Source organism: Meleagris gallopavo, chromosome 1, assembly GCF_000146605.3.
Source record: "Meleagris gallopavo isolate NT-WF06-2002-E0010 breed Aviagen turkey brand Nicholas breeding stock chromosome 1, Turkey_5.1, whole genome shotgun sequence".
Taxonomy (NCBI): Eukaryota; Metazoa; Chordata; class Aves; order Galliformes; family Phasianidae; genus Meleagris; species Meleagris gallopavo.
Genome location: NC_015011.2, coordinates 50,408,538 through 50,424,527, shown reverse-complemented (window position 1 = coordinate 50,424,527; position 15,990 = coordinate 50,408,538). Strand labels below are relative to the sequence as shown.

General features: G+C 47.8%; 1 protein-coding gene across 2 annotated transcripts; it reads left to right on the top strand.

Annotated features, from left to right (window-relative positions):
• Nucleotides 1-948: 948 nt before the first annotated feature.
• On the top strand, nucleotides 949-14,557 carry TOM1 (target of myb1 membrane trafficking protein). Of its 2 annotated transcripts, XM_010711784.1 has the most exons (15): nucleotides 949-1,033; nucleotides 2,566-2,644; nucleotides 2,789-2,938; nucleotides 3,060-3,194; nucleotides 3,508-3,654; nucleotides 4,666-4,782; nucleotides 5,262-5,395; nucleotides 6,046-6,079; nucleotides 6,635-6,743; nucleotides 7,725-7,845; nucleotides 10,539-10,614; nucleotides 11,073-11,135; nucleotides 12,748-12,807; nucleotides 13,021-13,057; nucleotides 13,155-14,557. In XM_010711784.1, exons 1-15 carry the CDS (start codon nucleotides 996-998, stop codon nucleotides 13,301-13,303), a joined length of 1,449 nt encoding a protein of 482 aa, XP_010710086.1. In that variant the 5' UTR covers nucleotides 949-995; the 3' UTR covers nucleotides 13,304-14,557. The 2 variants fall into 2 exon arrangements, with proteins under 2 accessions (XP_010710086.1, XP_010710092.1); XM_010711790.1 differs by lacking the exon at nucleotides 11,073-11,135.
• Nucleotides 14,558-15,990: the final 1,433 nt, after the last annotated feature.

The window sequence follows — 15,990 nt, the reverse complement described above, 5'->3', positions numbered from 1 at the left end:
AGTTTTATTTGCCTTGCTCCACTACTAAATCAGGCATTTTATAGGATGGGAAAGCTTGGAAAGAAGGTTCTCTTGCACTATTTGCCATCTGCCGTATCTCTGCATTTCCCAGTGGTCTGGAGAGTGCCTGGTTCTGCCTACCCACTAGCAGTTGTTTCCCCCATCCACTGGTGGTGACCCTAAAGGCATCACTCAGCCAGTGTGGTTGGGGTGAGACGTAGCTGATTACAGGGTGGAGGCACTGGTGATCTCACTAATAGTTGTGTGTTGCCCAAATCTCTGCCTTGAATAACATCAAGGCTGACTGAGGAATTCCTAATTAAAGGGGACACAATCAAAGCTGGAACATGACTTCAGCCCACAGTCCTTGTCTGTCAATATTCCCCACAGGCCCGAAATTCAGGCAAGAGATGCAAATGTTAAACAAGTCTTGTTTTTTTTAGGTTTTGCTTGCTTATTTGTTTTTATAGGACTTGTAAAAATTGGGGGGCTAATTCATTTGTTTTCTTAATTTGATCCAAATAAAAGAAAGCCGATGGCATTAGATACATGTCAGCATGAGCAGGCCAAACTCATGGTTTCCTTTGCTGACCCTGCAGCAACAAAGCAAATAATCCCCCTTTTCTTCAGTTGTGCAGCTGAAGTCATTTGTTTTCCACTGAGGCCCTCTCCCTTTGTGTGTAGGACACCAGAGATCATGCAGTGTGTGTTTGTGAGTGTGCAGCGTGGGTGATGTGGGCAAAGCTGTGCAACTGCCCATCCCAACACCAGCCAGCAATGTGCTTTGTGGTGGTGACACCTAGTGGGAAGCACTTGGTGGCTCAGGCTTTGCACCTTGATTCACGTTGTTAAATGTTACGGTGGAATCCAGGGTCACAGCTGAAGAGCAGCCCTTGAGAGTGCCAGAGCATCTCTTAGCTTTATCCTCTCTTGGTTTCTGTTTTTCAGAGAGAGCTACTGATGGATCCTTGCGGGGCGAGGACTGGTCTCTCAACATGGAGATCTGTGACATCATTAATGAGACTGAAGAAGGGTAAGGGAGCTGGCAAAGGTTCAGCAGCAGGTCCCAGCACTCTTCCTGTAACAGTATCCCTACGCTGCAATGGCAGCATGCAGTGGTGGAGGCAATAAGCTGGGCTGCCCAACGGTCCCCTAGATGAGACTCTGAGGGACATCTAGAGACAGAGCAGAGCTGTCAGAGCATCTGTTAGATGCTTCCCTGTGATCTTCATGAGCACAAGGAGCCATTCAAACAGGCCTACGGGGTCCCCAGAGAAATCTTGATTCAAACCAGGCTGCCTCCCATCTCCCAAAGACACATTTGCAATTCTTTGACTTTCATTTATTCCTCTTCCTTATCCCTCTCTCTCCACTGGGAATGTAAAAGTCTTCAGGTCAATGACTGAGAAGAGAGGAAAATCTCAGGCAAGTCCTGCTGGGGTTTGTTCTCAGTTATTTTCATATACAGTCACTCTGACATGCACAAATGTGGGCATTCCCCCCTGAGAAGGGATGTTAGAAATCTGCCAAATGTTAACTCTGGAGCTGGGGATTTGCCAGTGAATCCTAGGGGGTCTGCTCCATCTCACATTGGAGATGTCAAGAACAGCATGTAAAAAAGAAGGTGATACATGGAATGAAAAATGTAGGTTTCACTCCTGCTGTCCCACCTCACAGGGAGGCTGATAGATAGCAAGCTCAGTTTGAAACTTCACAGTTGTATGGAAACAAAGTCAAACGTCTTTTCTTACAGATCTGTCACACCTTCCCTGCTTTCCCCGTGGTACAAATATGCCTGTCTTTGCCAACAGTTCTCAGTCCCAAGCTGTTACCACTTTGTGTTTCATTTCTGGACTGCTGCTAGCACAGCTGTCTCTCCCACTCTCCTGCTAATGCCCATCTATTGCAGCTTTGCTGCCCCATGGGCCTCCAGGTGCTTCCTCATTATCTTGGTGTCTCCATCTCATTCTTGTCTTCCAGTGCTGCTGTTCTTCCAGCCCAGCCTTTCTTCCCCTGCTCTACTGGAGCATGTTAGTTCTTTTGTGCCCTCTCACAAGACCACAGTTGTCCTGCTATGCTGCCATATGTGCAAGATTTGCCACTGCATCTCCCAAACTTCTTTTTAGCCTCCTTTCCTCCAGGGAAAAGTTTAACAGTTTCTTTCTAAACATTACAAGGATTGCTTCTCCTCTGTCCTATGCCAAGCTTTTTGTGTTCTTGTCTGCATTGTCACTGCCATGGGATTTTGCTTTACCCCAAGCAGTACATTTCTAGTGTTGCTTTTACTCTCTATTTTGTCTGTACACCTTGGATTGTTGCAAACATCAGCACAAAAGCCTCCAGTTTTCAGCACCAATGCTCAGCAGCAGCAGGACCTAGCTCCTCCTACAGAACTAAAGGCAAAAACTGCTTTATCAGTCATTGCTTCAAGATGCACTGAAGATGTGATGGGGAAGATCACCTATTGAGTGCAAGATTCTGGATGTCAGTGGCTGTTTTGCTTTGCTTCTGCCTAGGTGGGTCTCACCCTTCTGATGATCTTTCTCCATTTGCTTTTTCCTGCAGGCCCAAAGATGCCTTCCGAGCCATAAAGAAGAGAATTGTAGGGAATAAGAATTTCCATGAAGTTATGCTGGCTTTGACAGTGAGTGGTCACTATTCTTTCTTGGTTCCGTGATTCTTGCTGTAAAGCTGAGTCCCCGAGTGCAAAAACTTGGGCACCCAAAGACAACAAGGCTAATATATGCAGGCACAGAAGATTGTAGCTAATGCTTCTTTGCCTTCACAGGTCTTGGAGACATGTGTCAAAAACTGCGGCCATCGCTTCCATATCCTTGTAGCCAGCCAGGACTTTGTAGAAAGTGTCCTGGTGAGAACAATCCTGCCGAAGAATAACCCACCTGCCATAGTACACGACAAGGTGCTGACCCTCATCCAGGTGAGCCAAAAAGAATGAGCATCTGCACCAGTGAAGGGACCGATTGTCTTTAGGTATTTGTATATTAGTGTACTGTAAATTATGTAAATGATGATGTAAATGGTTATCTCCTTCTCCCTAGTCCTGGGCAGATGCTTTCCGCAGCTCACCGGACTTAACTGGTGTTGTTGCTGTCTATGAAGACCTTAGACGGAAAGGCCTTGAGTTTCCCATGACTGATCTGGACATGCTGTCACCCATCCACACACCACGGAGGGTATGGAAGCGTTTCTGAGGAGAAGGGAGGTGTACTGCTGCTGTTCTGGAGCTGTGAGGGTGCTACAGTAGCTCTGGATTGCAATTAGAGGAAGTGGGGAGTGAGAAGCTGCAGGAGGGTCTCTTGCAAGGCCATGGTGGATAAAGTGACTTACAGCTACAGGTTAAGAGCTTTGAGGGAGGTGAGGCAGAGAAGTTGGAAGACTAACTGAAAGCAGATGGGGACTTGACATTAACATTTCTTTCATAATTGTACTATCCTGTCAGCTGTGAGTGTCTAACATCTCTGCCGCTGTTCCCACCTCTGTCCATAGTCTGTGTACAGCTCCAACTCCCAGTCTGGACAGAACTCACCTGCGGTCAACTCCCCTCAGCAGATGGAGTCCATCCTCCACCCTGTCACCCTGCCCTCTGGGAGAGACACTTCCAGCAATGCACCCATCACACCCACACAAGAGCAGGTGAGTTGGACACATACCCTCTGCTGCTGCTGGCTGTCTCTCCACTTGGGATCTGTTTCACTGTTCACAGCTGTTCTGAGACTGCTGTCCTGCTCCTTCCCCAGCCTAGGTCCTTTAGGAGCTGTTCCAAAGCGTCATCCTTCAGGGATTTTCTCCATCATGGTCACAGTGATGAACTAGGATACCACAAACACAGAGTGGTTATGTTTCCCTAAGACAGGGCTGCTTGCAGCTACTGGGAGGATCTCCAGGCTATAGGGAAGTGAGGAGCTGAGACCTACAGGCTTTGAGCGAGGTCTTTGTAGTGCAGTGGAGGAGAATTTTGCTCTGTAGATCTGCCTCTGTACCATCTTAGTTTATCTTGCCTCACAAGAGACTCCATACGAATCAATCCTAACTGGCTATGCAGCTTGCAGAGACCAGGGCTTTCTCAGTTGTTTCTTCATCCTCTTTTCTCCTTCCTCACTCTGACTTAAGATACCAAGTTCAGCATCAATTCTCCAGCTGCTAGTAGGTTGCCTCCCCTTGCAGAACAGAGGGTAGAAACTGTTCTCAAGAAGCTCATTGGTAGCCTCTGAAACGAGAGAGAAAAAGCTTCAACTGCACTCTTAGACCAGACTCACCTTCTGAATAGGAATTCATTTTTTCCAATCTGCTGCCTCTGAAATGAAATCATGTGAGTGGCTGCCACAGAGGACCTGCTAGCTGGGATGAGATTGAATCGTAACAGCAGCCTTTGCTGGTTATTAAAAATCAAGGTTAGGTATAGTGGCAAAGGTCCCCAGTGAGAGCCTGGCATCTTTTACCAGCAAGTGAATTTGATGGTAAGTAATAAGGCTTCCTTCTGCTGAGAGCTCCTGGGAACCAAACTGAGCAGTGACAAATGAGTTCTCCAGTGGCTTTTCCCTTCAGCTTTGTGAATGCATCCACACTGTGCACAGCCCTTCACAGCTACCTCAGCTATCCCCTGGCCTTCACAGGATAAGCAGTCACTTTCACTCCCTTATGCAGATCAAGAAGCTACGCAGTGAGCTGGAAGTGGTGAATGGGAATGTGAAGGTCATGTCAGAGATGCTGACAGAGCTGGTGCCATCCCAGGCTGAGACATCTGACTTGGAGCTGTTGCAAGTAAGGAACATGAGGCACTTACTGGTGGGACAGAGGGCTGGCACATGGAGCTCAATTTAGCAATGAGTTGATGAATTGAGACATTATACGTGCCAGGCATGAGGAACAATTGCACTGAAACAGTTCATTGTGGGACTTCTCAGGGAGTGATGGGATAAAGGAGGCATGGGGGTTGTGGAGTTTCAGTGGCCAAGGGAATTTGCCCTGTTGAGGCTGGAATCATCTCACACAAAGACCTGTAATCCCTGAGGGCCTTTATTCCTGAATAATATGTTAAGGAAGTGGTATGCAATTATTGCAAGGACAGAGAAAACTAGTAACTATAAATCCCAGACTTGGTTTATGTCTCATACCAACTTCTTTTCTTCCTCTACACTTGCTGATAGACACCAGTCGGCTCTGGAGTCTAATGCATTCACACTTCCAAAAGTACTCAGCCTGAGCCTGACTTTTGTGGTAACTTTTCTTGCTATGAGCAGGAGCTGAATCGGACATGCAGAGCCATGCAGCAGCGTGTGCTAGAGCTGATTCCCCGTGTCCAGCATGAGCAGCTCACTGAGGAGCTACTCCTCATCAATGACAACCTCAACAATGTGTTTCTACGCCATGAAAGGTACCTCTCTCCTCCCTGCTCTGCTCTTCCACAAGAGTTGACTGGTAGTCTATCCCAGCTTTTGATCTGCCCATGAATGTAATGCTCAAGGTGTGTCAGCCTGTATTACCCATCTTAGAAAGAAGAGCCAGTCCTCAGATCTTGCTGACTTATCCATGCCCCTTCAATACACTGTGTTTGTTGCTGATAGAATATAAACATAACCGAGAAGAAGGAAGGGACTGCATGAAAAGAGCTGGCTTTCTAGCTCTGAGGCAGACAGACATAGAAAAGACTAGGTAGAATCATCACCTGTTTTTGTCCTCCATTTCACCAAACTCCTCTCTTCTACAGGGTGAAGAGAATTTGGTCTCCTCTGTGTAGGAGAGCTAGGTTTGAACTATTTTGATTAGTAGTAGCTTTGAAGTGTCACAAGAAGCTTTCTTATGTCACGTCTTTGGAGACATGTCTTTGGAGACATCAACTCTGAGGGCCCTTTTGTGGTACCTTCTGTGTAGGGGAGAAATTGGGCCCTTAACATGGTCCCCCTTTTCTAGTATGTAGGAAGGGGCAGGCTATGCCAAGCCTTACTGAGAAATCTCTTAGGCCGAGGGTGAATTAGTCCACACTACTGAAATGCATCCTGTTGCATCCTGTCATCTTCCTTGCAGGTTCGAGCGTGTTCGGACAGGACAGCCTGTTAAGGTAATTCAAAGCTACTGCCTTTTGTATGGCTCAGTTTGCATCCTGCACAACCTGTGATGTCTTGCTGAGCTGAAAAGAGATTCAGACTGCCTCACTTGTAAGCTATAGGCTTTTCTCTCCCAGCCCAGACACACCAGACCTCATCAGTGTGTAGGATGCTCCATTTCCCATTGCTAGACTTTCCTAGCAGTAGGCCCATTCCCCTCACCCAAAGAATAAGGACAGACTAGTAGTAGATGTGGTTTCTGGGTTTTGAGCATGAACATTTCTCAAATGAGCCTCCTTGTATCATCACTGGCCTGTTGTCTGAGCCAGCACCTAGCCTACTGACATCCCAGCAGAGCTGGGACTTGGGTACCAAGATGTATTCTGCCCTGTTCCCAGCCAGTTCTCTCATCATTGTCCCACTTCTCCCAGGGACAGGCTCCCCAGTTGATATCTTTCAATGGGTACAGTAGGGCTTCCCTTTTCAGTGTTAATAAGCTAGGACTGGGAAGTCAAAGTGTCCAAACCTCACAAATTCTTCACTATCATCCGTTTTTTTTTTCTCCAAAGGCACCAAGTGAGGCAGAGAATAACTTGATTGACCTGAGACCCAGTACTCCGTCTGTAGTGAGACAACCTGAAGTCACCAACAACCTCTCCTCTCAGCTGGCTGGAATGAGTATGTTGCCACGCAGTATTCTCCTCAGTCTTTCTCCTGTGCTGCTGTAAGAAACCTGTAATGCACTTCAGTTACCAATTTAGCCATATTCATAAAGTAGCCTAGACAAATTGAGTATATTGTCAAATAATAAACTAATGGAGAAACCCGTGCATGCCAAGAGATGCAAGCACATGTCTCAATATTAACACCTCAGATTGTGCAGGAGGTGGACCTTCTTATGGAAGGACCTCAGTTCTAGCTTCTGGCTGAGAACCAGGCTTGCCAGCAGGGAAGAAAGTTGCACTCCCTCCTATCCCTAGTAACAGTGCAGTTGTTTCTCTTGCCATGTGGTGTCAGGCTGACCACCAAGGTCTGGAAGAAGAAAAGCCACTGAACTGTACTGCAAAGGCAGCCATGAGCATTTTGGGCTCAAGACCCAGATCTTGACAGGCTGTCAGAAAGCTTGAGGGATCCTGAGGGGTATTCAGGACATACGAACAGTCTACAAAGTCATGCCTGAAGCTCTCACTGAGTGTGAGCATGCTCAATACAACTTGGATGCAGTTGAAGAAAACTAACAATACTGTATTTACAAACAAGCCAGTAGAAATATTTTTCAGGTCAGAGTTTTTCAGGTGGTACTTGATTCCTGAAAATCCACTCCAGTGAATAACACAGGTTATCCTCTTCCACGGGTTATAGAGCAATTCCCTGTGTTAAATGATCAGGAACATCTGCCCTTCAGAATCAGTGCAGTAAATTGCTCCTGCTGCTGCCAGAGACTAAGCTAAAAATATCTGCTGAGTAGGAGAAGAAACTGATTCTGTCACATCACCCATTACACTGATCCACTGTGCTGCTTCTGAGGGGCAGAATCGATTAGTGGGCCTGGAGCAGTTTAACCTGTTTGAATGTTAGCCTTCCACTTAGCACCTCCAAGCCCATGGCCCTCCATTCATGTCTCCATGCTGCTTGCTCACTCTCTTTTCTTTCCCATAGCCCTGGGCTCGAGGAGCGTGAGTGCAGGGCTGCAGTCCCTCGACACCTCTGGCAAGCTGGAGGAAGAGTTTGACATGTTTGCTGTGACACGTGGCAGCTCGCTGGCTGAGCAACGCAGAGAGTGAGTGCCCCTCTGCTTGCCTTCTTCCAAGTGGGGAGGTTGCGGGGGAATTGGAGTTGTGATCCCAGCCAGCAAGTTTGTGGGAGGCAGTAGGGTGAAACAGAAATGCACTCTTCCCACGCACAGTGCTTGTAGGATGTCTTCTATAGTTCCTGGCGTTCTCCCCTGCTGCCATTGTCCCCCCTTCACAGTGTTCTCCTGGTCAAGTGGAAAAGAAAGTGGTCTCTCTATACACATCCTTCACCAATGGACATTGCAGTGCTTTATGTGGTGGCAAGGCTCAGCGTCAGAGATAAAGGTGCAGAATGGGACTGGCTCAGTTTTCTTGTTTATCTCTGAAATTATGAGTTCTTTTGTGGAATTGACTGGGCTGATATTGAACTTGGTTCAATATCAGTGGAGTCTGATGGACAGAATATTCAGCAGGAGTGCAGGAAATGCACAATCCATTGTGGTTTGCAAGGCAGGGCATTGATCTAGGCTTCAGCTTCCCTCTTGTTAAGTGGGACTGGTTTTTCTTCCTCTATAGTGTGGTTGAGACCTCCTGATGTAAAGCAGTTAAGAGTTGGATCTCATAGTACTGTCTCTACACATTGTCTACATTAAAGAGGTCTCTTCTCTTCTTCAAAGAGTGAATTTTCTGAATCCTTTAACTGGGAAGAGCCAACGAGAGCTGTGCTGACAGGATCCTTTTGACTTGACAGACTTGACAATCATACTCTGTTTCACCTGTCAGAATCACCGAATGTTCTTCATAGGTTACCAAACAGTAGAGTCCATAGGCTTATGGTTGCATCCAGCCCTCAGAGACCTGTGCTCCTGATCTCCATCCACTGGAGTGCCTTTCTCTGCAGCTGGATAGTGGCAAGTTAACATCTCATAAATATGACTCTCTTGCCTCAGTTTGCATCTAGTAACCCATGGACAGCACACAATTTATTCCTGGTCATCTTGTCCAAGCACTGAGCTCCCCATACTGATTGCCCTCGCAGGCTTTGCTAGGAAGGGATTCTGCTCCTGCCTCATTGACTGTCCTCTGTACTGTCTCCAGTCCACAGCACCCTTCAGGGCACTACACTGATGGGCTACATTAGTGAGCACATTAGGCTGTTGGGAAGCAGTGATTGAACACGCATGGCTGTTTTGGGCTCAGCCTGAACATGACTGCCAACATTTGCAGCTCAGAACCACTTCAGTCAGGGCTGAGAACCCATGTGCAGAGTTCCTCAGGCTGCATGAAGGGTACTCCCAACACACCACAGGGTGTGATGCCTCAGGATGGGACAGAAACACTGGTGCCAACAGCCTCTCTGAAACCCAAGCTGCTGGTATGTGCTCAGTACTAGAGGCTGAGGAACAGTTGGGCAGGGGTGGAATCATATCCTCTCCAATGTGGCGCAATCCTTAACGGACTGAGGCTTGTGATCTTTGCGGTAATGAGGCGTCTTCTATTTATTCCTCACTGCCCTCCATCTGCTTGCACTTGCTGCCCTGCCAGGTAGTCTCTATTCTCACTGGCTCAGGTTTCCCATTTCACTTAGCACCCTCTGCTCTCAGTATTTCCCTCTCCCTGAACAGACCCACTTCTGTGCTGCTCCCAGGCAGGATGTGCTGGCAGAAGACACAAACAAGGCAGCTAAGGTCTGTTCCTGATTCCTGATGCTTCATGGGTGTCTCAGCGAAGCAGTGCTTGAAACACCTCAAGCCTTTCCTGCCGTTCTTCCTCATCAGTGGCATGATAGTGGTGCTGTACTTCATCCTTGATGCCATTATCCACAGCGGCCCCTTCACTGATGAGCACTTTTTTGAGAAGTTTGATCAACGGTGGCCCAAGCCCTCAGCCTCCAACAAAAACAGCTCCACATGATGATCTGCTACAGCTGCAAGAAGGGGCCTGGCTGGAGGGAAAACCTGAGGAGAGCTTCTGGGAGAGGCTTCATTCTCCTAGCATGGATGGATTGTTTTCCTCAGTCTGCGTGGATCAGATGGTGAAGCATGGCATTGGCGTGTGTGGTAGCAGCCTGGAGGGGACACAGAAATGGGATAAAGGAGATGCTGGGTGAGACTTGTCTGTGTGTAGAAAGAGCTTGCTCTAATGGGTCGTTTGGAGACTCTGAAGCAACATCAGGCTTTTCTGATCATCCAGCTTAACCTCCCACATGGTATAAGCCTATGAGTCTCTGCCACCATCAGTTCTTGAGTTGTGCTGGTTAGAGATGGGATTTTGAGATGTGTTTCTGCTGTGAAGATACATGAGTAATACAGGGGCTTTGTTGCTCAAATCAATTCTATAGCAACTGTGATCTACTGTGCAGTCTGTGTTAGTTATCTCTCTTCTGTAGTCAAGCCCAGGAAAGATCAGTGTCATGTTAGATGCACCTAGCACTGTAAGACTGAGTTTTAGTCTGCTGGACAGTTGTTTTTAGATGATGCCTTGTCATCTCCTTGTCAAGTGCCAGAGCTGTCCTCTGGTATCCATAGTGATGTTGCAGTGAGTAGATTAGTCTGTTTTATGGTGGGTTGCATTCTTCTTTAGTAGGAGTTTTGTACACCTTTCTAGAAGCTCTTGGGAGGAGAATGGTGAGAGATGAAAAGTTGTGCAGTCAGCAGCCGTGAGTATATATTTAGAACTTCCCAATCTTCACTCACAGACATTATATCAACCTGTGTATTATCTAACTTCATGCTTTCAGGGTAAAGTACGAAGATCCCCAAGCCACCAGAGGACTTGCTGGTGCCCTGGATGCCCGGCAGCAGAACACAGGAGCGGTAAGTGGCTACAGAGCCTTTAATGTGTGACCAGGAGTGGGAGTATCCTCCTTGCTCACCAACACAGTAAACTTGCTGCCTTTTTGGAAAAGAAAAAAATAAATAAATAAAATCAAGCATTTAACATAACTGATAATAACTCCTAAGCTCTACCAACCTGCGTTTACTATCTGGACTCTATACCTCATTATTTACAACCCAGAGGTGGGGAAATGTGACAAGTCTGAACTTGACTCAGACAGACATAGGATGGCCTTCTTACATCTGCAGGAAATAACCACTTGGAAATACGGTTTATTACACTTCAGTAGCTTTCCAAGTCCATTTGCCTCCTCTCTGCAGTCAGAGAAGTGGGCCACCAGTAACAGTGTGCACTTTCCACAACCCTAAACCCACTGCCTCCCTTTTCCCTAACCTTCTGCAACAACAGCGTTCAGTACAGACTCTCTCTCGACTAGGAGGAGTCTAATGCCTCCAGTGATGGAGCCCAGCTGACTAACTGGATGAAGCGGCAAGGAATGGTGAGATGGTGGAGCATCAGTAGGGAGAAAGGAGGCTGGGGCTGCTGGGTTGCAAGTGGCAGTGGCACAGCATATGTGGATGCACTGCAGGCATCAGGAGAGACTGCAAACTGAAATGGAGCAACCCTGGTCTGGGCCAGTTATAGAGACCAGGGTTGGGAAGGAAGTAGGCAGTGTCAGTCCTCCCTCAAATATGTCAGTAGGGAAAAATCCCAGAAGTTCTGAGGCCAAAAGAGCATGGACCGTACAAAGACTGGCCTGTAACAGGGTGGATATCTGGGTCAAAGGCATGAAACAGTGGTATAAGGAAGGCTGCAGCTGTTCATTCCCTTTGCAGCTTCTCCTGCCTAGCATGAGCTGCCACATTTGGAAGATAACATATTCTGGCTTTTATCACATTGGAGGCCTTCTCCTGAAGATAAAGTGTTCAGGCTTTCAAATTTGGTCTTTTGGCAGCAGGAATTCCTGCATTTGCATCCCCTCAGGCATGCTGAGGTTTGGGCAGTGTCCCAGGTGCGAAGTTTGCTAGCCTTTCTTCCTAAAATGGGCACTGCCTGACTTATGTCTGCTCTAGGAAGTTTCCCCACAAGCTCTCCTGTCAGCTTGAATGCACTACCCAGAGTTCCTCTCTGGGTAGACAAAGCCACTTCACTTTGAAACTTCTATAATTTTATACATCCTCTTCCATCCCCACTCATACATCTGCCCACTGGGGTAACTGTCTGAATCTGCTACCTGGTTTGGGGAAGTCTGCCTGTCCTTGGTGAGAAGGGATTGCTTTTTCTCTTGATCTTGCCATTTTCTGAGGGTGAGGGAGTTATTCATATGAGGAGACTAATAAGTTCCTACACACACCCTCTGGCGCTTCTGCTTGCGAAGCTTCTAGCTGCTCAGCTTTGTTCAGGAGCTCATGACTGGAGAAAAGGATCTGGGGGTTTGAATTGGTCTTGCTTTCTGTCAAGGATATATCTGTTCATTAAAAAGGTATCTCTGCTTCTTAAATTGGCCAGGATGTAAAGTCTTCTGGGCTAAGTCTTTTCCTTACTTTAATTTTAATTACGATTTAATTGTAGAGGACTTTATCTTTGATTGATTTGTGTCTGTAGTTTGGTGTGATGTCAGAGACTGCCTTGCTCCATGATCCTACCAGGGAATCAATTCTTGGCCCTTCTCCCTCCGTATGGCATCAAACATTTGTTATCTTAAGCACCACAGACTTTGACATCAGACTGTCACTGTTTTGTGGAAGGGAGGTGGTGTGGAGTAAAGCATGTTCTCCTGTTCACTGGCTTCCTCACACAAGCAGCCAACTTCCTTCTTGTGGGTCCTTACCAAAGCCTCATCTTGTGTTAATATCCCAAAGTCAATTCCCAAACCCCAGATGCTTTTAATGTCATGTATCCTGGAAATTATGCATGCCTGGGTGTAGAGGGGGCAGAGGAAGGAGGTGAACCATTGGCAGCAGGGAGAGCTTTGCAGTGACAATGGTGGGATTTTGAAGGGCTTGAACTGACTGAGTGATGGGGCAAGAGGGTTAGATTTTGGATTGGGCTTTCCTTTTGCAGAGTGGGTTTCAAGAACATTCTCTCAGCCTTTCTTTCCTCTGTCCCAGGTGCCAGTTCCCCAGGCAAATTTCATGGAAGACATAGAAAAGTGGCTGTCTACTGACGTGGTAAGTGAAGGGCTGCTTAGCTGTGCTGTAAGCAGTGGTGCTGTCAGAGTTGCCTGGGAGGTTGGATCTTGGGCAGTGTACAACAGCACTGGCACTGCTGTGTGTGTGGTACAGGCTGCTTGGAAGGACCAGGACAGGAAAAGCTGAGGACACAGGATCTGGGCTACCTTATCAGTATAAAAAGCCTCTAATCACGCCCTTCTCCTTCTCCAGGGAGAGTCAGAGGATGGAAAAGGTGTCACCAGCGAAGGTAAGAGTCACCCGCAAACGGCTTTTCCAGCTGGTAGCACTTTGGCTTTTCCACAAACCCCCCTCCTTGTTAATGCTCCGCTCTGCTTTTGCCCCAGAGTTTGACAAGTTTCTGGAAGAACGAGCAAAAGTTGCGGACCGACTGCCCTCTTTGTCCAGCTCTTCAGCAGGGACATCCGTCTCCCCTGCTACTGCCAGCCGTCATCAGAAGCAAGCAAAAGAAGATGATGCTATGTTTGCCTTGTGAACACGACTGAGTGGTGTGCTGTGGAGCAAGAGGCTGTGTGTGCTGTTTTGCTCGCCTCCAATCAGGGGCCAGCAGGGGAAGGACTCTATCCCCTTCCTCCACTCTTTTCCTGTTTTCTTTTTGAGTTGTTTTTATTTTAAAGCTGCTTTCAGATTTCAGATAATCATTGTTGTGTTCAGGGACATTCTGTGTCACACAATAGGCTTGTGAGGAGGGTTTTCATAGCTGCTAGAGAACATGGGAGTTCAGTGGGCGTTTTTTTTGGTATGGTGTTGGTAAAGCAGAAACTCCCCATCCTCCTCTCCAGTGAGTCAATCAGAGATCTTGCCCAAGAAAGAGGAGAGCCTGCAGCCTGCTGCTGAAATCATGCCTGCCTGCCTCTTTCCTAGCTCCCTCTCTAGATGTGGGCCTCCAGCCCTCTGCCTGCCGCTGTTAGCCTGGAAAGCAAAGGTGGTACGACACGTTACAGGTGGCGGAGGAAAAACACTAATGGCAGTGGAGCCCTATTGCTCTAGTTTTTCTTGCACAAGTGCTTGTGGTATGCAGCACCTCACTCACAACCCCTTCTCTTCCTTTCCTACTCATCAGTTTATCTGGAATCCTACCCACAGCCCTTGTTTTCTTTGCATGCCAGCCAAGCTACCAAAGCCCCTGGCAGCACGCAAGCCTTGAGCTGCAAGTGGTACACAGCCTGCAGGCTGAAGGGGCTGTCTGCTGTGGGTTAGGATGTGCCTTCAGCAAACTCTTTGCAGTTAATTTAATTCCCCTATTACTATCCTTTCCTTCCTTCTTTCCCCAATACGACCCTGCCTCCATCTTGCTTCCACTGATGCCTTCCACCACATCCCGCTGTGATGCAGGGGGGATCTCTTAGCCTCAGATCCAGCTAACAGCTGTTGACTTCTTGTGTGCTGTGGCAGAGAGCTGTGTTCCCTAAAGCAGGAGGCCCTCATAGGCACTGTTACAGTGGTTGGAGCATGCGGTTGCTGGGAAAGCTTGTTCAAACTGGTGAGCGCAAGAGGAGAAGCGAGACATCAGTCATCTCGCAACATCAAAGCTGCCCTGCAGCAGCCAGGAGCGACTTGCACTTGGGGGAGAAAACCCCTTCTGAGCAACTACACACAGTGCCTGATCCTGTATGGCAGCTGGGGATATGGGTGCCGAGCCTGGGGCTCCTGCTCATGGGATTTCCTGTTGAACGTGGGAGAGTTGCCTTTTTTATTGCACATTAAAGGAGCAAACTCTTGAACCTCCGCTGAAGGAACACGTGTGCTCTGTGCCGGCGTGGGGAAGGGAGAAGAGGAATGCAGCCATGTGGCCACATTTGCTCTCCAAGTGAGGGCACAGTGGTGCTGAGAGGAGGCATGGCATGGGGCTGAGGGTGCTGTGAGTCAAGGCAGGTGCTGGTTCCTGGGGAGGTGGCTCCAACCCATCCCAAAATAGCAAGAGAGTGAGCTACCTCCTTCCCATCCCCCTTCTGCCTTGTGACCAGACCCAAATGCGCATCTCAATCCATAAATCACTCAAAGACATGCAAAAAACAGTTGCTCTGAAAGGGCTCTGTGGTATCCACAGCTGTCCCTGTGCCATCACCTGGTGTCAAACTGGGTGGGAGCTTGGAAAACCCTTCTAAGTGGTGGAGTCGCATCCCTGGGGGTGTTCCAGAACTGTGTGCATGTGGCACTGAAGGACGTGGTCAGTGGGCATGGTGGGGATGGGCTGATGGTTGGACTGGGTGATCTTAGCGGTCTTCTCCACCCTTAATGATTCTGTGGTCCTGTGATTCCATTGGAGGAAAAACACACACACACACACACACACACACACACAAAACACACACACAAAAAAAACCAACCCACAAGGCTACTTGCTAATTTTTCCCAGCAGATGGCTGTAGTGCCTCACACGCTGGCTGCCTGAGTTCTGCAGAGGAAGCCCTCTCACTTTGCAGTGACCCGCTTAGAGCAGGCTGCGCTGCAGAGGACACCGAACCAAACAAAGTTGTGCCTTATTCTAGGAATTACGCCGCAACTTTTAGCCTGGCACAGCCTCACACGGTGACTGCTCCGGAGTGTGCACGTGAGTGCTGTGTGCACACATAGGCTGAAGCATCGATTAAAAACCACCCTGGGAACAAGAGCATGACCCAAATAGACCTTTCGCATGTTCCGTAGTGCTTGTTTTTATGTAAACTGAAAAAAGCCAGAACTTCCCTGTGTTAGGTCAGATTTGCTCTTTATCTCTAAAAATTAAGCACATATTAAAAGCTCATGAGAATTTCCATGATGTTTGGGTTGTGCACTTCTTGGCATATCAGCATCATGTTCTTCAAAGCAGAAAACAAAACAAAACAAAACAAAAACAACAAAAAGCAATTCAAATAGTACATGAAATTTATTTTTATAAAACAGCAAACAAATTGATCTTCTGATTTCCCACATCATCTCACGCATCAGCACAGAAGTACCCCTTGCTGGTTCACTGGGAAGGCTGTTCTCCACCCCACCCCACAAGATTTTCATGTTGCTCTACTGTGCCAAAACTTCCTCAAAGCTTATTTGGGACAAGAAGATTCCTTCTTCCTTCCCAATTGAGAATAAAGCCTCTTCCATTTCTGTAGGGAAGGGAAGGGAAGGGAAGGGAAGGGAAGGGAAGGGAAGGGAAGGGAAGGGAAGGGAAGGGAAGGG